We start from the raw sequence: 23,153 nt of genomic DNA, 5'->3' as shown, positions 1-23,153 counted from the left end.
GATTAATCGTTTAAAAATACTGATCGCGAATCAACCCCCCTCACAATCTTAAAGTGGAGTTCCAATGGCATGTTCACATTTTTTTTTTTTGTAAACACTTCTAAAGGTCAGAACATTACAATATAACATTCACTTGTTTAGTAGATTTCTTCCCCTGATGTCCGCTGTAATATAAAAAATTAAGTTATATAATTTGTCTTGTCCGTTTTTTCATTTTGCTTGTGGACATGTGAAGCCTACAAGCATACAGTTCCGGGGGCCCTGTGCTGCTGCTGGACCAGCATGCACCACCCGTTCTCTCCCCGTTTTCGCGCAGTGATGTGCCGTATCGGCGCTGTAAAGTATACCGGTTGCCATAAGAACGGGCGGCATCGTCAGAAGGGCCCGCCCCTTTGTTATGGCAACCTAGCTCTCGGCGCTGCCCAACTGACTGCTGGGAAATGGTGACAAACATCTCCCAGGCGCAGTAGCGAATGGAGTCGCCGAGGGAAGTGACGAAACAAGCCTTGGCGATTAAGGAGGAAGATTTTGAAGGTGAGTAAAAAATCCAAATTTTTTAAAATGTTATTTTATGCACATTAATTACTTTTTTTGGGGTGGAGTTCCACTTTAATACAGCATTTTCCTGATTCATGTTAAACAAGTACAGAACCGATCAGAGCTGTCAACAATGTATCTCTTGGTTCTTTTTAGATCAGGGGTAGGCAAAGTTTTGTGTTCAAAGAAATTGAGCGTGCCGATTTTATAACAAAACAATTTAACTTCATACTCTCAATCACGAAAATGATTTTTTATAAAGTAAATGCTGTAAACTTCTGGAGTAATATGGACTAATTAACATCCTGCACTTTCATGCCTTAGATCAGCTTCAATTCCTGTATTTCCAGTCTGTAGATGAGCCCCAATTCTTGCAACTTCACACTTCAGATCACTGTACCCCCCGCAAATCTGTCCTCCCACTGCTCATCTGTCCCCTCACTGTACTACCCTGCACATCTGCCCCACCTCTGTACCCCCTGCTCATCTTCCCCAACAATGTACCCCGTTTCTCATTTGTCCCACCACTTTATCTCTCTGCACATCTGCTCCACAGCTGTACCCCCATGCTTTTCTGTCTCACCGCTGAACCACCTTCTCACCTGTCCTAACACTGAACTCATCTGCCCTACTACTGTAACCCCCTGCTCATCTGCCCTATGACTGTACTGTGCTCTTTTGTCTCACCACTGAAGCCCCTTCTCATCTCTCCCACCACTGTATTGCCTGCACTTTTGTCAAACCACTGTAACTCCCTTAACATCTTCCCCACTGCTGTACCGCGTTCTTCTGTCCCACCGCATAACCCCCTTTTCATTACGCCCCACCTCTGTACCCCCCCTGCTATTTTGCCCTACCAGTGTAACCCCCTGCTCATCTGTACCACCACTATAACCCTCTTATCATCTGGCCCATCACTGAACCCCCCCCCCTTGCTCCTCTATCCTACCGCTGTAATCACCTGCTCATCTACCTCATCACTTCCCTTCTCATCTGTTCCACCACTGTACCCCCTGCACTTCTGCTCCACCATCGTACCTTCCTGCTCTTCTGTCCCACCTCTGAACCCCACCCCCCCCCGCTCATCTGCTCCACTGCTGTACCCTCTTCTCATCTATGATATGTGTGATATGCAGAGTGGTGCAAGGAAACAGAGAGGAGACACATCTACCTGTCCCAGCACACTCATCCCCGCTGATCCACCACTTGCATCCAGCCCACATGTGATGTCACATACAAGCATCTGGAATGGATGAGCTGAGGAAAGGGGCATTTTCTTAGAAAAAGTGCGGTGCCAAGCGTCGCAGCAAAACTGGGTGCAATTTTTCATTGCCCTGAATGCTGGCTGTGGCTTAAAGGCACACAGTGGAGGGGTTCAGTAGTAAGTAATGCAAAGTTCAGAGGTTTGGGAGTAGGTGTTGTAGAGGTTAGTAGTAGTAGTAGATGATTCAGAGCTGAGGGATCAGTAGTAAGTGACACGTATATGTGTGTGTGTGTGTATGTATATGTATAATATATATAAAATATATTTTCCAACAAAGTTCCCAGAAGCTCAACAGTAACTCCACACACTGTAACCTGTTTGGTTTTTTCAATCACAGTGAACTCCCTTCTTTCTGAGATTGGTAGTGGCAACCAAGCGAGTCACTTTCCTCCAGATGGTGGGTGGTGCAGTGTGGTTATGGCACAATTGTGAAGACAAAACACCTCTTCGCCACCTGTCAAACCCCCTCTGAAAGCAATTTCCCTGGATTGCTCCTCAGATGCTCAATGCAAGTGTAAACATGTCCTTACTTTACCTAACGTAGTGGTTGGAGTCTGCAACTTTGGACTGCTGCTCTTTGTATGTACAGACGTCTCTCTCTGCAGCTCAGCTGTCCGATGCAACCTCTGCTTTGTGAGAACTTCCCACTTTAATCACAGTCTCGGCATCTGATTCTGGCTTCTATTTCAGGCACATAAGTGGCCTATTTGGCAAAAGCTGAATTTTGTGCATCTAGGTCACAATTCCTCTAACCAATAATGATCTTAGGGCTCCATTCACACCTGTGCGACTTGACAAGTCCCAGTCCATTGTTTTCAATGGCACAGTTCAAATCAGTACGACTTAAAAAAAGGAGCTTGGACTACTTTGGTGCAACTTTTGATATGACTTTGGTCCAGAGAATGTAAATTCGGATCAAAGTCACTCTCGAGAGTTGCGCTGGAAGTCATGTGACCTTGGAGACGCGCTAATGTGAATGGAACCTAATATAGCCACCTTCGATATGGTCTCAAACGCCCCGTCTTTTTCTAATTCCATTTCTGTACCTAAGTCAGATCCCAATATGCCTGCCCTACACAAGGCAGACACAGAAGAGAATTAAGAAGACGTAGAGGCAGTACTGGAGGAAACTAGAAGATTTTTCTTCTCTAGATGGCCACTATATTGAAGAGAGACCTTCTAATGTGGAAAAGCTCACTGTTGCTGTTTGCAAAAGCCTTGGTATTGTGCAGCTTGATTCTTCTCTTCATTATGCCCCTTTGGGTATGAGAAAATAGTTGCCAAATATGTCAAGCCTCAAAACTCTGTGAGCTTGTGAAATGGTCACTGTGACAGAACCCGCTGTCTCTGTGTTTAGGAGGGGGCTGTGGGCTGGCCTCCTACCCCTAAACCTCCTGGCTAATGGCAGTTAAAAATAATGCTTTTTTTAAAACATTGTTGCTTTTTTTTGTTTATAGAGCAAAAAATAAACACAGAGGTGATAAAATACCACCTAAAGAAAACTCTATTTGTGGGGAAAAAAAGGACACCAATTTTGTTTGGGAGCCACGTCGCTCGACCGCGCAATTGTCAGTTAAAGCGACACAGTGCCGAGTCGCAAAAAGCGGTCTGGTCTTTGGCCAGCCAAATGGTCTGGGGCTTAAGTGGTTATTAAAGAGTTTATGCTGTGCATGTTTAACCCTCAACATCTGTGTGGTTTGCCTCGTGATTGGGGATTAAGGGCTGGTTATGGCGAGTCTGCCGGCTGAGGGTGTGTTTGGAGAACAGAAGATGCAGTTCTGACGAAGGTGCCCAGACGGGGTATTTGGGATCCGTCAGTGAAGATTACTGTACTGTAAAATGAATAGATGCTTTAAATGTCTGTACAGCTCACCAGTGTAGAGTTAATGGTAATGAATAATTGCTCTTGTTCTGGCATGTGCGGCATTATATTACACTTTTGACACAATCATTTACATACACTTGTGCTATATGCATACATAATAAGTGAATATTTTCCAGTATGATTGATTTTATTTGTCTAAGTAACTTTTTTTTATTTTTTTGAGTACAGCTAAAGGAAAAACTTTTTTTTTTATTTGTAATTTTGCCTAGCATATGGAAGGGTTATAACTCCTGTGGTTTTTTTGGGGGGGCACTCTGTGTCTCATTGGGGAGATTTCCCTTCACTTCATGTCCCCAAAACAAGAAGTGAGAGAATTCCTGATTGTCACCAGAACAAGTGTCCCTATTAGAGAATGTTGCCTCTTTTGTTCTGGTGACAACCCAAAATGTGGAATTTTTACTTTCACTTTCGGTGATAACTGTAAATAGGACAAATAGAGAGGCTGAATCTGGCAACAATAAAATCTCACACATGTTCTAATCCCTCTCCATTCCAGTTTTACCTTTTGACTATTTGTTAAAGCGGAATGCCAGCTTTTCCTCCCCAAAACAGATGCATTGTGCATGTAAATGATTCACAACCCCATTGTCCATTTATCTTCAGTGTACTTTAGCTGTAAAAAGCAGGTTTCTGTGATGTCATTCTATCTCCTGGCTGAATTTCAGTTCTCTGACTTCCTGTTTCCTTACTTTACCAGTCCTGATACACGTCCCATCATGCTTTGAGCCTCTAGTTTCAGGGTAGGTGTTTTGTCACACTCGGAGACCCATCATATTTGGCTACGGAAGTGACGTTCCGCTGAGAAATTTCGCACTGCACATGCGTAACTTGCCCATATGATTCATCAAATTAAGTGACCCATAAAAATGTGTAACGGAAGTAACCTTTCGTCACCGCCATCTTGCTTCACCCCGCACTGCTCTACAGTAAAGATACACCCGCTGGAGTGTGCAACGCAGGATTCCCCGGCCTGTCAGAATGTGTAACGGAGGTGACGTTCTGTTGCCGCCATTTTCACCCCCCCCCCTTCCTGCCCAGGCCGCCAATTTTCAGCTTTCAGAGCTGTCGCACTTTGACAAATCCTCGATCATGCGACACATGTATCTCCAAATGAAATTGTTATCATCATTTTGAGACAGAGCTTTCTTTTGGTGGTATTTAATCGTCCCTGGGTTTATTTTTTGCTAAACCATCTGAAAATGTTGAAAAAATTTCTTGGTTACAAAATTTACCAAATAAGTAATTTTTATTCTTCGCTGATGTAGGCTGAGGTGGCACTGATAAGCTGCACTGATGGGCATGGATGACCACTGATGGGGCTGTAAATGTGCCCTATCATCCTTGCCACTAATTGCCTCTCCTTTCCTCACACAGTGACAGCGCATGAGAAAAGGAATGCCGATAACCAGCAAGTTTGTTTACATGTGATCAGCTGTAATTGGACGCAGCTAATCACATTGTAAAGGGTCACTGTGATTGGCCCTTTATTTCAGTCTGTGATCAGCTGTGTGCACGGGAGGTGTGTTCTGAGAGGACATCCATGGATGCCATCACAGGACAAGAGAGCAGGACTGTAGCCATCTTTCAGCTATGGCCTGGTATTAAAGTTGTTAAATTAATATAGGCTTTCTTCTTCCTTTGCCATAGAACATGTATTCACATATACTTGGCATGGAGCTTAATGCCGAGGAACATCAATGCACAGATTGTGGGTGGAAAGCCCATTGTAGTTATGCCACTGGTTTCCACCCAAGATTGAATCCACGGTTTTCTAGAATTATGTTTTAACTGTTATTGGGTTTGTTTTTAGCTCAGTTATTTTTGTTTCCTTTATTCAGGGAAAAGGCAGTGTCTGCCACGGGTAACCAAGGTATAGAGTCTGCAATGGACTGGTAAGTTGGACCACCTCTGTTTACAGTATAGTAAAGAGATTCCTGGACTTGCTGCCATTTCATTTTGATTGTTTCAGGCTGATGGAACATGAAGATGACCCCGACATAGATGAACCTGTTGCACCTGTTGAACCCATTGGACCCGTTGAACCCACTGCACCTGTTGAATCTGTATCCACAGAAACACCCAGCGAGCAAGCTGAACAAGAAATGGACACAGAGTCAGGTCTGGAATTGTCTCGGTTTTTCCATTGAATTGTCTTGAAGTGTGCGCATTACCTGAAAATGGCAGCAGTAATTATTTTAAAGTAAAATTTCAGCTAAAGATTTAAGTAAACTTTGTGTGAGTGTTGTGTTTTACCTGCAAAATATTTGTAATCTTGTTCAGTGAGACATGTGATTCATACATTGCCGTACTGAATATCCGGTCAGCTGACACCCCTATTTCCTGGTTCAGCTTTGCAGATCACAGCTCCATCTGCTATTTCACTGTCCATTCAGCAGGCAGGTGACAAAAGAAGTTGTAAGGTTGAGGTAGGATATAAGAAAGTTATTTGCATAGCTGTCCCTTGTGGCACAGTCGCAGAAATGTGTGGACCACAATAGCGTCTGAAAAGAATTACAAATCCACATACACAGCATACAGATCAATATTTTATTTTATTATTATTACATTTAACTTTTCGCCTGGAGTTCTGCTTTATTCACTGGGCCTTTGGAGGAATTTTTTAATTTTTTCGCACAAATCCTTCTTTTTTTATTTTTAATTTTGTTTGCGGCTAAAAAATTACTAAAACCCCCAAAGCATTATATTTTTCTTCTGGGAACACAAGCTATGTAAAATAAAAAATGGTAGTTGCAGTTTTTCATATCGTACTATATTTGCGCAACTGTTTATCAAATCTATCAAATCTCTATATTTTCAGTAAAAAAATACACTAAAACACTATTTCAATCCTAGTTTTTGTGCTAAACAAGATAAGGTTGCGTCGAGTAAATAGCAAATATGTCAAACCTGCAGAAAACTACAGTATCCAAAATTTAAGTGACGTGTACCTGGTTTTGACTTGCTCCTACTTCCAGTTGCCCCGCCCACCACACCACACTCGGAGCCTTGTGGGACATGTCACAAGTCCCAGAAAGCCATGGGACCATTCACAAAGCTTGCACATACACAGTGGGAAGCTAGCTGTGAAGCCGCAAGCTGTCACTGCCAGGTTCCCAAAGTAAACATTCCGGTGTCTTGCCGAGAAAGTTCCTCCGGCCATTAAGGACCCCCCAGTACTGCCCATGCGCTGCCCTTGTGCAGTACGAACGACTAAGGAGCTGCCGAAAGTCTCAGAGGATGAACAGCTGATCGTCAGCTGTACACGGCGCCTGCGCCCTACATTCTGCCCTGAGTCCAGGTTCAAGCCCCACCATCCAAGTGGACATAGAGTTCGAATAAAATATGCTGAGCGCAGCGAGGCCATGCCCGAAGCGTGGTGTGCGAAACGAGCCCGCGAGGGGCCCTGTTACGAAGTCGATTTTTACAACCGTGTTGGCACACAGGTACTGTGTACAGCTGACTCGCTGTGTTCGGCTAGAAGACGGCTAAAGAGTCAGCTTGAATACGGACTACACTGGATCTCTGGACAGATAAGTGTCCTATTAAAAGGCAGTAGCTACAAATGCTGTAGATGCTGACTTAATATTTTTTCTAAAGCCGCGTACACACGTAGCCGTTTGTCCGACGTACTGTCCGTCGGACTTTCCGAACGGGCTACTTGCCCACACACGGCACTTTTTGAGCGGACTAATATAGCGTACTAAGTCCGCCGTACTATCGGCCCTACTTTTGAAATGAACGGACTCGCCCACACACCCGGAGAAAAGTCCGCTCATTTCGAGCGCGTCTCCAGGTAGGCGGGGCCCGCGAAGGAGACGCAGCTGGCCCCGCCGCCTATTATGGACTTAAAGGGGAACCCCAACGCCGAAAAAAAATCGGCGTGGGGGTCCCCCCAAAGTCCACAACAGACCCTTGTCCGAGCACGCTACCCGGCCGGCCAGGAAAGGGCCGTACCAGGCCGCGTGCCCTCAACATGGGGGGTGCACCATCAACCATGTTGATGAGGACAAGGGCCTCTTCTCGACAACCCTGGCCGTTGGTTGTCGGGGTCTGCGGGCGGGGGGCTTATCGGAATCCGGGAGCCCCCTTTAATAAGGGGGCCCCCGGATACCAGCCCCCCACCCTATGTGAATGAGTATGGGGTACAATGTACCCCTACCCATTCACCTGTCAAATAAAGTACAAAAAAAAACACAAGATAAAATAATTTATTGCACAGCTCCGGGGGTCTTCCATCTTCGGGGGTCTTCTCGCCGGACTCCTCCGCTATCTTCTTGTAGCTCTTTTACTAGCGGAGGAGCCCAGCATTCTTCTTCGTCGCCGCGGCCTCTTCTTCCGACTTCGGGGGTCTTGTCCCCCTCTTCGGTTCTTCTGCCGGGCCACCGCGCCTTCTTATAGCTCTTTTACAGGCGGTGGCCCGGTTCTCCGGGCGGGAAAAGTCCGCTCATTTCAAAAGTACGGCGGACTGGCATACACGCGGCCGGAATGTCCGCCGAAATGCAAGTCCGGCAGGAAGATTGGAGTGCAAACCGCCGTACTTTCGGGTCAAAAAATATGCCGGAGGCTACACACGGGGGGATTGTCTGGCGGACTTGAGTTTGCCGGACATTTCCACCCGCTTGTTTGATCGTGTGTACGTGGCATAAGGTGAAGAATCGCTTTAAATGTCTTTACAAGCTCGCTTTTTCAGAGCCCGCTATAAATCGGGGACCTAAAATGATTTCTCTTACTCTGCACGTTCAAAGATACTGATTATGTTGCAATTGTTTACATATGTGTATATGCAGGGTTATGGGGGTGCGTTTACATTTTTTTTTCTTCTTTCTTAGGGGGTTAATGATCTTTGTGAAATAGCTTTGGGCAGGTGATAGTACTCCTTTAACATGCAACATTAAAAGTCTATTAGACCCCTGATGTTTCCCATGCTCTCTGCTCCAGCTGAGCCAAGAACAAAATGGAACATCGTTGGTTCAATAAAAGTGATCTAGCAGCTGTATATGCCACCTGAAAAGCAATGGCCTGCCTATAAAAAACAAAAATTATTTTGACCCTTTTTGGTGCCTGGGAGTGTCGCACTCCAAGAAACTAAAATGGTTACAAAGAACCTGACAGCCATTTTAGCCTTTTGAAGGTGCGTGCCCTGTTTTAAAAAAAAAGACGAGATGCCCGTTGTTGCCTTTTTGTTAGCCAGAAAAGTCCCTGTGTACCTATTGAGATTTTTTTTTTTCTGAAGTTTTTTGATATCTTGACTTTGGGCCTAATCCACACTCCTGGCAGAAAGTTTAACCGTTATAGTACTGCTCTATAGCCGAAAGACGGCTACAGGGCAGCTCTCTAGTACTGGGAGGGCGTCCATGTACAGAACCCTACCTCATGCGCGTCCGCTGTGTGGATTTTTTCCTGTGTGTGTTCAGCACAACAATTTCAGAGACATGTTTACTTGCTGCCTAATATATTCCACTGACTTTCAGATGCTATTGTAACAAGATAATCATAACCATAGCTCACTCTCATTGTCTTTATGTCATTGGGGAGATTTTCCTTCAGTGCCTGTCCTGAAAATGCCACAGGCAGTGAGAGAAAAACTATAAAATGCAGAGAATTCCCTTTTTGGACAGTTGTCACCAGAACAGTTTCCCCACTGGAAGATTTATTCTCCCCTCCTATTCTAGGGACAATTCAAAAATTTGTGATTTTACATCACTTCCTACCTAGGTAACAATGATCACCAGGAAAATAGAAGTGATGAATCTCCCCAGTGGGGACACAGACAGCAATACATATTTAACAGCGAAAGATCATTTGTTTGGCTGATTGCATTTTGTTTACTTTACAGAAGAAAGACAAGGTTTAACTGAAGAGCAGAGGGAAAAACAGACAAAAAGGTGTGTTGCATTTACTAATTATTATGTAGAAAACCTGAGCTAAAGCGTTTAAACTAATAAGTGATAAAGCAGCCACTTCAGCAATTGTGACACTAAGGCCGCGTACACACGGGCGGACTGTTCGCCCAACTAAGTTCGTCAGACAATCCGACAAACAGTCCGCTCAAAATTTGCATGAGCGGACTTGACCACACACGATGAACGAACAGTCCGCTGAAAGCGTGCGCGATGACGTGTACAGCACGTACGACGGGACAAGAAATTCGACGTCCAATACACTGCAATGCAACCTTCGCCGTGTAAATCCTTTCTGAGCATGCGCGAAACTTAGTCTGTCGAACAAGCCTACACACGAGCGGACTGTCCGCTGAAACCAAGTTTGGACGGACTGTCTTACGGAAATTCCTAAAGACTTTGTTCGTCAGACTGTCCGCTGAAACTGTCCGCTGAAGCCCACACACGAGCGGATTGTCCGCTGAAACACTGTTCAGCGGACTAAGTTGGGCGAACAGTCCGCCCGTGTGTACGCGGCCTTACAGCAAAAAACAAATATACGAGAAAATGGCTCTAAATCAAAACATACAGTACATGTGAATATTAACCCACAAATAAATTAATGCAATTGGGAAAAATCCAGAAATTGTGCTAAAAAAATGTAAACCAGAAGAAGATTTAGTCCTCAAAGGCCATTTTGCCAAGGCACAAAGATAAATTAAAAACATGAAATAAATGGTCGAAATCGCTTGTTATATCCTTTTGAGCAGGATACTTTCAGGTACCAGACACGTCGCCCATCAGGATTGCTCTCAGTATTATAAATATGTTGGGAGATAAAAAAATATATGCCCATAGTGTAATCAGTAAAACTGTTATTAAAAAGATTATTATATAGTAAAACATGCCGCAACACTTCCAGTATAATATACATAACAAAAAAATGGACAAAGATAATACATGCCACATATAGCAAAGATAAAAATAATAATGCTTTTTAGATCGTAGCCACACCCAGCGCATTTTGTCAGAGGTGATATCGGGGGATTGGCTAGATCCTCTAAAGTGGCTTGTGTTATCTTTGCCTATTTTGTTGTGTATATTATACTGCAAGCGTTACGGCGCTTTTTACTATATAATATTCTTTTTAATAAAACTTTTACAGCTTTGTCCATAGGACTCTGTCACTTTGTGCCTATTGCAAAATGTCCTTTGTGGACCAAATGTTCTGTTTCACATATTAGTTTTTTTATCACAATTTCTGGATTTTTCACTATTGTATAAATTGTATTTATTTGTGGTTTAATATGCACATGTATGTTTTAGATTTAGCGGCATTTTCTCATATTTTTACATAATTGCGATATTTGAAAGAAACGCCCCAAAACCATATATTACAATTGCACTAAAAAGAGCAAAAAAGTGCAAATCGCTTTACACATTCAGTGCAATGAAAAGGAGGTACGCCCCTTAACCAGTCAGTACATAGTGTATATTTACCATCCATTTGCCCCCCACTCAGTTAAGCTGGCAGGGGGGAAGAAAATACTAATTTCTTCCAGATGTGGGGTAGCATGTGGCTCATTCCAAGCAGCAATACTGCTATATGTGAAAAGTCCTTAGCCCTGTGTATGCTATGACTTGAGCATCTTGCAGCAGGGAAAAATCTTCTGTTGACATTTAACTGTTGGTAGAGGTGAGGAAGCAAAGAAAAGAGTGTGTATATTGTCTTGCTTAATCAGGACCAAAAAATATATATTTACCACTTGTAGCCAGCAGGTGGAGCTGTAGGATATTTACCCCTCTTTACAGGCTGACTTTATCACTGTGTTGTGAATGGCCTGTGTTGTGTCAATGGCTACAACCTTGTTGCATACTGTCCACACATTGTTTCATGCTGTGCAACTACAGTGTACATTGCCCAATAAATCTTTAGGATTCTACCTATAGGATGATGGAACTGATAGCCCAAAAGCAACAAGAACGTGAAGATCGAGAAAAACGAGAGCGAATTGAACAGGAGAAACAGAGGCGGAAACAGGGACAAGAGTTAATTGCAATCAAACAAAAACTTCAAGAGCAAGAGATGCAAAAGGCAGTGGAAGAGAGGAGGCGAGAAAAGCAAGAGGAGAGACTGGCCAGGTTGGTTCTTGTATGTAGGGGTCCGGAAAATGAGTGTCACATAAAGTTGTTTAAGGCCTTGTTCAGCTTGTATAAGAGCAGTGTGTACAGCAAGCGGTGAACCCTTTGGTTGGTTGAAGCCTTTAATGCACCATTTGACTAAACCATTCCATTGTAGCTCTGGATGTATGTTTAGGGTCATTGTCCTGCTGGAAGGTGAACCTCTGCCCCAGTCTCAAGTCTTTTGCAGACTCTAACAGGTTTTCTTCTAAGATTGCCCTGTATTTGGCTCCATCCATCTTCTCATAAACTCTGACCATCTTCCCTGTCGAAGAAAAGCTTTCCCACAAGATGGGTGCGGTCACCACCATGTTTCATGGTAGGGATGGCGTGTTCAGGGTGATGTGCAGTGTTAGTTTTCCAGCACACATAGCGTTTTGCTTTTAGGCCAAAAAGTAAAAAAAAATTCTCATCTGGCCAGAGCACCTTCTTCCACATATTTGCTGTGTCTCCCACATGGCTTCTCGCAAACTGCAAAGTGACTTCTTATGGCTTTCTTTCAACAATAGCTTTCTTCTTGCCACTCTCCCATAAAGGCCAGATTTGTGGAGTGCACAACTAATAGTTGTCCTGTGGACAGATTCTCCCACCTGAGCTGTGGATCTCTGCAGCTCCTCCAGAGTTACCATGGGTCTCTTGGCTATTGTTCTTATTTAATGCTCTCCTTGCCCGGCCTGTCAGTTTAGGTGGACGAACATGTCTTAGTAGGTTTGCAGTTGTGGCATGCTCTTTCCATTTTTGGATGATGGATTGAACAGTGCTCTGTGAGATATTACAATTTTGGGATTTTTTTTTATAACCTAATCCTGCTTTAAACTTCTCCACAACTTTTATCCCTGACCTGTCTGGTGTGTTCCTTGGCCTTCATGATTCTGTATGTTCACTAAGGTTCTCTAACAAACCTCTAAGGGCTTCACAGAACAACACATGTGGACTCTATTTACTAATTAGGTGACTTCTGAAGGCAGTTGGTTACATAATATTTTAATTAGGGGCATCGGAGTAAAGGGGGCTGAATACAAATGCACGCTACACTTTTTAGATATTTATTTGTATTATTATTATGTGCCACTTTGTGTTGGTCTATCACATAAAATACATTTTGTTTTTAGTTGTAACATGACAAAATGTGGAACATTTCAAGGGGTATGAATACTTTTTCAAGGCACTGTATAGTTGGTAATGCTAAAGGAAATGTAGAGCCGTTTAAGATGAAAAAAAGTGATATTTAAAGCTTTGGAATTTTTTACATTAATATAATAAACGTGTTATACTTGCCTGCTCTGTGCAGTGGTTTTGTACAGAACAGCCCCGATCCTCCTTTTCTCAGCTCTTGGGACACCCAGGCAGGCTCGCTGCCGAGCCTCTGCGTGTCCATTCACACACACAGCCGCGGTTCAGCCCCACCTCTCTTTCTCTTCATTTGCTCACTGGCTATGATTGACAGCAACGGGAGCCAATTGCTCCCACTGCTGTCCCAGCCAATGAGGAGGGAGAGTCCCTGGAGAGCCGAGGCTCTCATGCACAGCACTGGAGCAAGATCAGGCTCAGGCTAGTATTGGGGGGGCAGCTGGGGGACCTGCTGCACAGAGAATGCGTGAAGGTAAAAAAACATTGAGCCTTTGGAATCGCTTAAAGTTTGTAGATGTTAAGAGGTGAAAAGCAGCAAACGTGTCCAATCAACAGACTAAAAATCCCAGGTAGATGTGCAATACATTGAACAGAGCTGTCAAATATGTCACTTAAAGTATACAAGAAGATGATTTAAAAGAGGAAAATGGGATTTGGCCCAGTGTTTCCCATCTCTTATCGGAGCAGTGAAGGTGCTTATAGAAGTCTTTTTTCTATGTCGATTTTGTGAAAAGAACACTAACCACTAGCAGCTGCTATATTCTGCTGCATGAGTGGATGGCAGAAGCTTTTATATGCATTTCTCATTTACAGAGAGCGTGTCCGGGAAAAAATTGCAAGGGATAAAGCCGAGAGAGCCAGAAGGGTGAGTACGAGCTGCTGCATTTCCTTACCTTCAGGAAAGGCACATGAGTATCCCTTTAGTTGTTGGGTAGTAAATACTGAAGGCTTTGTCAAATGAAAACGCCTCTTCAAGCTTTAACCAGACACTGATAGAAGTCACAAGACTGCTATATACTGCTGATGAGAAAGGGTATTAAGCAGGGTATATTTACTAAATATAATAAAAGATCATTTCCATGTTCTGTGCACTGTGGGGGGACAGATACAGGGAATGCAGGGTCCTGGGTTTAGTAACATTTTAAATGGCACCCAATGGCATTGTACTTAGAAAAAAACTGAGTGCAGGGTGTTATGCACCTTCCCCCAGAGATAATGTCAGGGCTGCTGATAATGCAGTACAATCAGTCCTGTTGTACTGGGCCCCATCAGCTCTACAGGGGGCCCCCCAGCAGCTTTCATTTTTTCCAAATAAAGACAGGGCTTCCTAAACTGCACCCCTCTTCCTGCTTGTTTAAGGGGGTGTATAACTATGTTCTCATGGGCTCCATCGGGTCAACAGAGGGACCCCCCCCCCCCGCCCTAATTTCGGGATGCAGGTTGTAGTGTCGGCTGCCCACTTCCCTTATGGCTTGATCTTGTGTACGTGCTTCCCTCTGCTCCGTCGGGTGCTGAGACTGATGGAAAGTGGCTGACAGCAGGTAACAGCAAGTCAAAAGTTGACCGTGGCGGCAGGTGGTGTGGCTGCACTGTAAAGAACACAAATATCTGTTTTAGAGTGCTCAAAATTTTCACTGTACTTATTTTATGATCATCAACATTATGGTAATCGCACAACAGAGACTGTATGGCTCTGTCAAAGTGTGACATGGCTGTTGGGTGCTGGCTTTGATAACGTATGGCTGCATTACAGACTTAACACAGTACGGCTATAACTAATTCAGCACCCAACAGCCATGGACAATTTGACAGAGCCATAAAGCACCTGCTGTGCTGTGTAATTACCGTAATGATGATAACCAGCACAGTGAGACACTACTTTTACACTTGCCTTTGGAAATTCAGTAAAAACACGCAGCTGAGCTGCTTTTTTACCACTCCTTTTAACCCCTTTTACAAACCAGTAACCCATATGTGCAGCATCAAAAAAGCTGGGCTTTAACCCCCATACACTGCACATATGCAACCCTGGGCAATCCATGTTTGTACTAGGAGTGTGCCTCTTGCATGCATAAAGACTCAGCTGCCAAAAACAGCTCTTGGTCACAAGAAAACATCAGTAGCCAGCTGGACTAGGTCAGGGGCAGGGCCAGAGTTGGGGCTGAGGGTGGGGTCAAAGGAAGTCCTGTCAGGTAGGATGTACGGGGCCCATGATTTCTAACCATGGACCTGGATAATGTCACCACAGTGCCCTGTACTCGCACACAGTAATAATGAGCACAAAATCCTGAGCCTTCCAGATAAAAGATCCTAGTACTATCATTAGGGCAGATGGTAAGTACATTGTTTTATTCCAACTTGTAATCCTGCTTTCTTCCAGTATGGTGGAGAGACATCAGATCCAATCTCCCCTCCAGCAGAGACACCTGTTCAAGCCCCCGCACTCTCCCCATCTTCTCCAACACAGGAGCCACCTACTAAGAAGGAGTATGATCAGTGTCGTATACAGGTAAATCCAGGAACACTGAATTACACTGTGTGCTATCTAGAACACATCTCTATTGAATAAATGATTATTAAAGCTTGTGCAAATCTATCATATCTTGAATAGGGTAAATCTTCCAGAAAATTTGAATTTTCATATATTTTTGCAGCCATTATTATTTGCGAAGCAGAAATGTTTATATTGCAGAATGGAAAAAAAAACACAATGGCGGTAATATATGTTATGGAAAATGATGAAATTCCAAAGGTTTGTAGGTGATTTCAAGCATTTTTATAGTAGTAGCATAAAACTGTTCTTGCTCTCAGGTCCGCCTTTTGGATGGCACTGCCCTATCGCAGACGTTTCGTGCACGAGAGCAGCTGGCTGCTGTTCGATTGTATGTGGAATTAAATTGGCCTGGTGGCACGGAAGAGCCTTTTAATCTTTTGACTAGCTTCCCACGAAGAGTGTTTACTGAAGAAGATATGGAAAAGCCACTGCAGGAGCTTGGTGAGTCTCACAGGAGAAAATACTGCAGGTTTTCTATAGGGATGACGACTTTAAATTATTTATTTGTATTTTGTTTTTGTTCTGGAAATTCCATTCATATCAAAAATTGGTTGTTAGAAAAAATCAGCATTTGTCAAATCTCTGTTGGAATTCTTGAGTGTTTATAGATGGGCTTCAAATAGCTAGTAAGGATAGTTGGGGTTATGATGGGGTTTCACAAGCTAGGTAACAAGAGTGTGATCCCATATCGCTTAAAATGGTCAAGAGATGTTGCAGCCATCCCTAACTTGGTTCCGGGTATTGGTGGAAAACCACAGCCCTACTTCCCACTATGCTAACAACATAGCTGGTGATGAATGTGAAATTGGAATATTGTAGCTGCCCCTTTAAATGAGTGAAATAATCACTCCTGCATACACATAAACTATAAATAAAGGTGTTGGCACTAACAATAATCAAATATAATAGCACGTGCCATACATTAGGGGTGCTGAAATTAATCGTTGCCTCGCGATTCGGGTGTCCCCGATGCGGTATCGATGCATAAAACCGGAAAATCGATTACCTGGTGACGTCCTCCCGACTTTCCCCGCCCCTCCCGGGAGAGCGCTCCGAGCATATTGATAAAATTACTGTGTTTTAATAAATGCTGTTACAATCAATGAAGTGCCTGCTGTATGTGCTTTTTAAAAATAAATCTGGAACTTAATACCGAATTTCAGTACAATATATCGCGCTCATGTGACGGCCCGGCCCCCCCTTTCTCATCTCGTGTCTCTTCTGAGAGGACAGGAGGGGCTGAGAATTCCCCGCTGATGTCGGGAGAGAGGAAGGCCGGGCAGGGCAGTCACATGAATGAAATGGTGGCTGCATTTGACAGGCACAGTGGCTGCATTTGATGGGGGAGGTTCAGTATTTTTCAGTTTGTGGCGCCCCCCCCCCCCCCCCAAAAAAAAATTTGGAGCACCAGCCGCCACTGGTCAGCACAGGGATCTTTACAAGGCTGTTTGTCAGCTGTGGATTGTAATCCCTACTGACCTCCCAGCAGCAGTGTGTGTGAATGTCTGTACCATGTAGTGCATTGGATTACTGCCCTTTTAAGGGAGTGAGGTTATTTTTAATTTAAAACAGAGTTCCAGTCAATTTTTTTGTTTATCTTCTGACTTTTAATAAAAAGAGACTTGCCTGTCCCACAATCCAGCAATGTGGCCAGCCAAACCCTCCATTCTCTCCCCGCCTGTCCACGGTGCTGGCAATACTACTGTGGGCATACAGCTGTGACAGCTTGCAGCTTCACAGCCGGGTGTGCATGTCTTACTGCGCTGTCCTGCATAGCCGGGCAATCTTTTGGGACCTGTGATGTGTCCCAGAAGATTGCAGGGTGGAAGGGCCGCCTGGAAGGCCCAAGCGGAAATGAGAGCTCGTCGGTAATCGTGATGCATCGTGGAATTGAATCGGATCGTTGACCAGATAATTGAATCCTGAAATCGGTGAAAATGCGCACCCCTACCATACATAATATACATGTAAAATGCAAACTGAGAAGTCCAATGTGACAATACCCCACGCCAAATACAAAAATATTGCTTCTAAATGGATGTGTCTTCAAAAACGCTTTGCCACAAGTGCTTGGGGTAGATGGAAACTCACCAAAGGTCTTTGACCTCTTTTTACAGTAAGTCAAAATGAGCTTTTGGAAAAATCTGATGGATTCCTGGGTTTGCACCTCTCCATTCTAAAACTCCCTCCAGAAAATGCTGGGGATGTGAGAACACAATTGCATTTCTGGGCCTTGTCATTATGAAGAACATTGAGATATTGTCAGGAGTTTTCCAGTATGACGTCTTGGCATTTGGAGGTAAAAGTACTTCTATAGTTTTATCAGGAATACCTTGTTCAAGGCCTTTCTTTATTAAACCAATGGTGATGATCCCTACTTCCCCCATGAGCACTCGTGGTAAAGCGTTTTTGAAGACCCATCCATTTAGAAGCACATTATTCTACGTTTTTAAAAAGTTTTATATTTGGTGTTGGGTATTGTCACATTGGACTTCTCAGTATGTATTTTACATGTATATTTTGTATGGCACATGCTATTATATTTCATTCACTTTATATTGGCACAAACGCCTTTTATTTATAGTTCGACTACCCACTATGCATCAGTGACACAAATCGAATCCACTATCATTGCAAATATATACTGTATTTATCAGCGTATAACATGCACCCCAAGTGTACTCGGCTCCACTCGCAGTAACACCCCTGTCCCGCCCCTTGGTCCGGGTCCTATGACGGACACAACTCCGGTCCAATGGTGAGACATAAAGGCTAGGAAGCCGGACTGGGCGTGATTGCGAATGGAGCCGAGTACGCTCGGCTCGGTAAATGGTGGCGCTCCACAGAGCGCAGATCAGTGGGGGATTGGTGTATAACACGCACCCACGATTTTCCCCTGATTTTAAGGTGAAAAAAGTGTGTGTTATACGCCGATAACTACGATATTCAGTAAATTAAAATTATTAAAGCGTTCATATATGACAATAGCCCAGTGTTTTCTTTTTTTTAATCTGGTCTTCACCCCCTTTTAGGTTTTGTAATAACAAATAAAAAAGTAAAGTTTATGATGGTAAACAGCTTTGAGTGAGTGAATTGAGGTGTGACGAACTTATGCCGCGTACACACGTATCAGACTATCCGGTGGACTTTCCGAACGAGCTACCTGCCCACACACGGTACTTTTGCGGCGGACTAAGCTTTTGAAATGAACGCACTCGCCCACACACACACACAGAGAAAAGTCTGCTTATTTTGAGCGTGGCTCCAGGTAGCCGGGACCAGCGAAGGAAGCGTCGCTGGCCCCGTTACCTGGTATGGACTTAAAGGGGAATCCCTACACCGAAAAAACGGCGTGGGGGTCCCCCCAGGTCCAAATCGGATCCTTTTCCGAGCACGCTACCCGGCCGGCCAGGAAAGGGGGGTGGGGACGAGCGAGCGCCCCCCCACCCCTCCTGAGCTGTATCAGGCCTCATGCCCTCAACATGGGGGGGGTGCCTTGGGGAAGGGGGGCCCGTGCGGCCCCCCCACCCCAAAGCACCTTGTCCCCATGTTGATGAGGACAAGGGCCTCTTCCCGACAACCCTGGCCGTTGGTTGTCGGGGTCTGCGGGCGGGGGCTTATCGGAATCCGTGAGCCCCCTTTAATAAGGCGGCCCCCGGATCCCGGCCCCCCACACTATGTGAATGAGTATGGGGTACAATGTACCCCTACCCATTCACCTGTGGAAAAAAATGTTTAAAAAAAAAAACACGATACACAAGGGTTAAAATAGTTTATTGCACAGCTCTGGGGGTCTTCTTCCGTCTTCGGGGGTCTTCTCGCCTGACTCCTCCGCTATCTTCTGCTAGCTCTTTTACTAGCGGAGGAGCCCGGCTTTCTTCTTCGCTGCCCTCTTCTTCCGACTTTGGGGGTCTTGTCCCCCTCTTCGGTTCTTCTTGCCGGGCCACCGCGCCTTCTTCTAGCTTTTACAAGTGGTGGCCCGGTCTTCTGTCGCCGCAGCTGCCGCCGTCTTCTGTTCTTCGCTTCTGGAGATGGTGCCTCGTCGCTGTCTCGGTCACTATGACAGGACACGTGGCATGAGGCGACTTATATAGGGACATCCCTGGATGATGTCCCCGCCCATTATGATGTCACGCCGCGTGTCCTGTCATAGTGACCGGAGTCAGCGACGAGGCAACATCTCAAGAACAGAAGACGGCGGCGACAGAAGACCGGAGAACCGAAGAGGGGGACGAGACCCCCGAAGTTGGAAGAGGGCGACGGCGAAGAAGAAAGCTCCTCTGCTAGTAAAAGAGCTAGCAGAGGATAGCGGAGGAGTCAGGCGAGAAGACCCCCAAAGACGGAAGAAAACCCCCAGGTGAATGGGTAGTGGTACATTGTACCCCATACTCATTCACATAGGGTGGGGGGCCGGGATCCGGGGGCCCCCTTATTAAAGGGGGCTCCCGGATTCCGATAAGCCCCCCGCCCGCAGACCATGACAACCAATGACCAGGGTTGTCGGGAAAAGGCCCTTGTCCTCATCAACATGGGGACAAGGTGCTTTGGGGTGGGGGGTCGTGAGGCCCCCCCTTCCCCAAGGCACCCCGCTTACCCCCCCTTTCCTGATATGAACCTAGGGGGGGACCCCCACGCCGTTTTTTTCAGCATAGGGATTCCCCTTTAAGTCCATACCAGGTGACGGGGCCAGCGACGCTATCCTTCGCTGGTCCCGGCTACCTGGAGCCGCGCTCAAAATGAGCGGACTTTTCTCCGGGCGGGAAAAGTCTGTTCATTTCAAAAGTACGGCGGACTGGCACACACACGTCTGTATTGTCCGCCGAAATGCGAGTCCAGCGGACAGATTGATGTGCAAAACTTCCAATCTTAGTCTGCTGGATTTTTGGGTAAAAAAAGTCCGCCGGAGCCTACACACGGGCAGATTGTCTGGCGGACTTGAGTCCGCCGGACTTTTCCACCGGATTGTTTGATCGTGTGTAAGTGGCATAACAGAACAATGTGTTTTTTTCGTTTTTGTTTTTTTATTGCTATACTTGGCAGCATTCTGTACCTGATAATGTAGCCCTTCTCCAGCCACAGAGATGCCACACAAATTTATATGAAGACATGATCGATATTTCTTAAAATATTTGTTTTTAAAACATTTTTTTGCAATTTTGTGTTTACTCATTCTTTTTCCTCATGAATTTTGCAGGTTTGGTGCCTTCAGCTGTCTTAATTGTCGCTAAAAAGTAAATTGCACAAAAATCTTTCCCGTGTAAAGACCACCAAAATAGAAGAGACCGAAGAGCGATGGCCGAGAAACCAGTGTGGACAAACCTGACCGCTATCTTTCTGAAAGGATCACACAGACTATTGCCCTCATCTCCCCAAACTGTGATGTGCTAGCATATATATTTTAATGGGGAAATAAACCATTGTGTGAAATCCTTATCCGTTTCATGCTTATCTGACTAAACCCCAGGTTGTTTGAATCTGAATTATGATAATAGGAAAGGTGATTTTTAAAAGACGATTCCAGATGCCATACCTCAATGCTTTTAAAGGAGTTGCAAAGTCTCAGGATTTTCCACCTTATTGCATTCTATGCAAACCTTCTGTGCTGCAGCTGCCCGCTTTTTCTTACCTGAACCCGATCATTCCAGCGACGAGGCCAGCAGCTCCAACCGCTGTCTCAGGTCCTCATTGGATAGATTGATAGAAGCAGGAGCCATAGGCTCCCACTGATGTCATTCGAATCCATTGACATGGGGGGCAGGACCGAGTCCTGCTGTCTTGTCAATGGACGCAGAGCCAGGACTCGAGTGCTCCTGCACAAGTGGCCCCCATGGAAATTGTCTCTCTGTGGGGGCACTCGCCGAAGAGAGGGACCCCAGAAAAGAAGGATCGGGGCTGCTCTGTGCAAAACCCTTGCATAAAGGAGGCAAGTATAACGTACTTTTTTTTTTTTTTTTTTTTTTTCAATAACCTAAACCTTTACAATCACTTTAAAAACAGCCTATGCTGTAAATTTTTCGCCAACCATAGCTGAAGCTTGAGACCGCTCCTTGCTATAAAAGAAAAACAAATTGTGTGTATATACAGCGGGTAAAATAAGTATTTAACATTTCACCATTTTTCTAGGTAAATATATTTCTAAAGGTGCTATTGACGAGAAATTTTCACACATGTTGGTAACAACCCATCCATCCAAAGAAATCAAAACAAATAAGTTAAGAAATTAACCACGTAAGGACCGGAAGGATTTGCCACCTTAATGATGGGCCATTTTTTTTTTTTTTTGCAATATGGCACTGTATCGCTTTAACTGACAATTTTGCGGTCATTCAACATTGTACCCAAAATTTATGTCTTTTTTTTTTTTTCACACAATTGGCTTTCTTTTGGTGGTATTTGATCACCTCTGCGTTTTTTTTTTTTTTTTTTTTTTTTTTTTTGCGCTATGAACAAAAAAAAGTACATTTTGATGTAAAAAAAAAAATCTTTTTTGCTATAATGTCTTAAAAAAAAAAATGGAATCCGTTTAGGCCAATATGGCTTTTTATTTTTTTTAAACCAAAAATAATGCAAGAAGCGTCTATTGATTGGTTTGCGCAAAAGTTATAGTGTCTACAAAATAAAGGATTTATGGCATTTTTATTATTTATTTCTAGTAATGGAGGTGATTTCCGATTTTTTTTTTTTTTTTTTTTTTCTTTTTTTTGTGGGCCTGGGACATTGCGGCGGATCAGCAACATTTAGCAGGGAAGGGGTTAACACTAGGAGTCGATCAAGTGTTCCCTAGGGAGGTGTTTCTAACTGTGGGGGCAGTGTACTGACTGGAGAAGGAGAGAGATTGCTGTTTCTGATCACTAGGAACAGCAGATCTGTCTACTCCCCTGTCAGAACGGAGAGCTGTCTTTTCACATTGACAGATCCCTGTTCTGGTTCCCTGAGGAGCGATCGCGCGTTACTGACGGACATAGCGGCCCCCGGCCTCACGCATTGGCTCCAGCGTCGCAAGCCCACTATCGCTCTTAAAGTTGGCAGCTGTGCCAACCTGCTGTAGTATAATGACGGCAGCTGATCAGCATGCAGTTAAAGTGGATGTAAACCCAATTCATGAAATCTGACCTAAGCACATATATGAAATAAGTAATATTTGTGCTAGTAATTTAAATATTATGTAAAACATTAAGGTGTTCATCATCAAAAAGAATAAAATGATATACATATTTGTGAATTCAAACAAAGGGATAGCAGCACTTAAACATATTGCACATAACAATAAAAAAAATACTATGTATAGAAAGTAAATGCACTTATTCAAAACAGTGCTAAAAAAAAAAATCATTGATAGCATCAATTATAAAAAGTTGTTTTTCACAGAGTGGAATAATTAAACCAAATGTGAGTCCATGGTTTAAATAAATGAACAAATAAATGAAAAAAAGTCCCATACACAAGATAGTGTGTTTAGGTATAGATTTCCAACAACCATTCAGAGGTGATTCTTCCTGAATAAATGTGTGAACCTTTTTAAATACACCGCACACAAAAGAGGATTTGCCTCTTACCAAATGGATTGACCTTTGCAGGTCTAACGCAGCCTTTTTCCAGCTTTTTCAATGCAAGCAAAGATCTATGGGATGACACTTCCTTTGCAAATCCAGGCTCTCAGTATGAATGGAAAAACCACATCACATTAACATCCAGCTGTGCTAGTAATCCACACTCCAGCTC

General features: G+C 44.2%; 1 protein-coding gene across 1 annotated transcript in view; it reads left to right on the top strand.

Annotated features, from left to right (window-relative positions):
* The window catches only part of UBXN1 (UBX domain protein 1), a 28,031-nt gene extending 7,167 nt beyond the window's left edge, over positions 1 to 20,864 (top strand). The window contains exons 3-10 of the mRNA XM_077455860.1: positions 5,525 to 5,578; positions 5,656 to 5,804; positions 9,523 to 9,571; positions 11,516 to 11,707; positions 13,691 to 13,742; positions 15,258 to 15,386; positions 15,689 to 15,872; positions 20,626 to 20,864. Of these exons, the coding sequence (XP_077311986.1) occupies positions 5,525 to 5,578; positions 5,656 to 5,804; positions 9,523 to 9,571; positions 11,516 to 11,707; positions 13,691 to 13,742; positions 15,258 to 15,386; positions 15,689 to 15,872; positions 20,626 to 20,666 (850 nt within the window). The 3' untranslated portion in view covers positions 20,667 to 20,864. The remainder of the gene's footprint in view (positions 1 to 5,524; positions 5,579 to 5,655; positions 5,805 to 9,522; positions 9,572 to 11,515; positions 11,708 to 13,690; positions 13,743 to 15,257; positions 15,387 to 15,688; positions 15,873 to 20,625) is intronic.
* The last annotated feature ends 2,289 nt before the right edge of the window (positions 20,865 to 23,153 follow it).

This window comes from Lithobates pipiens, unplaced genomic scaffold (assembly GCF_037356315.1).
Source record: "Lithobates pipiens isolate NorthernLeopardFrog02 unplaced genomic scaffold, aLitPip1_a1.2 Scaffold_10, whole genome shotgun sequence".
Lineage (NCBI taxonomy): Eukaryota > Metazoa > Chordata > Amphibia > Anura > Ranidae > Lithobates > Lithobates pipiens.
The sequence above is the reverse complement of the archived record's forward strand: the minus strand, read 5'-3'. Positions and strand labels throughout refer to the sequence as shown.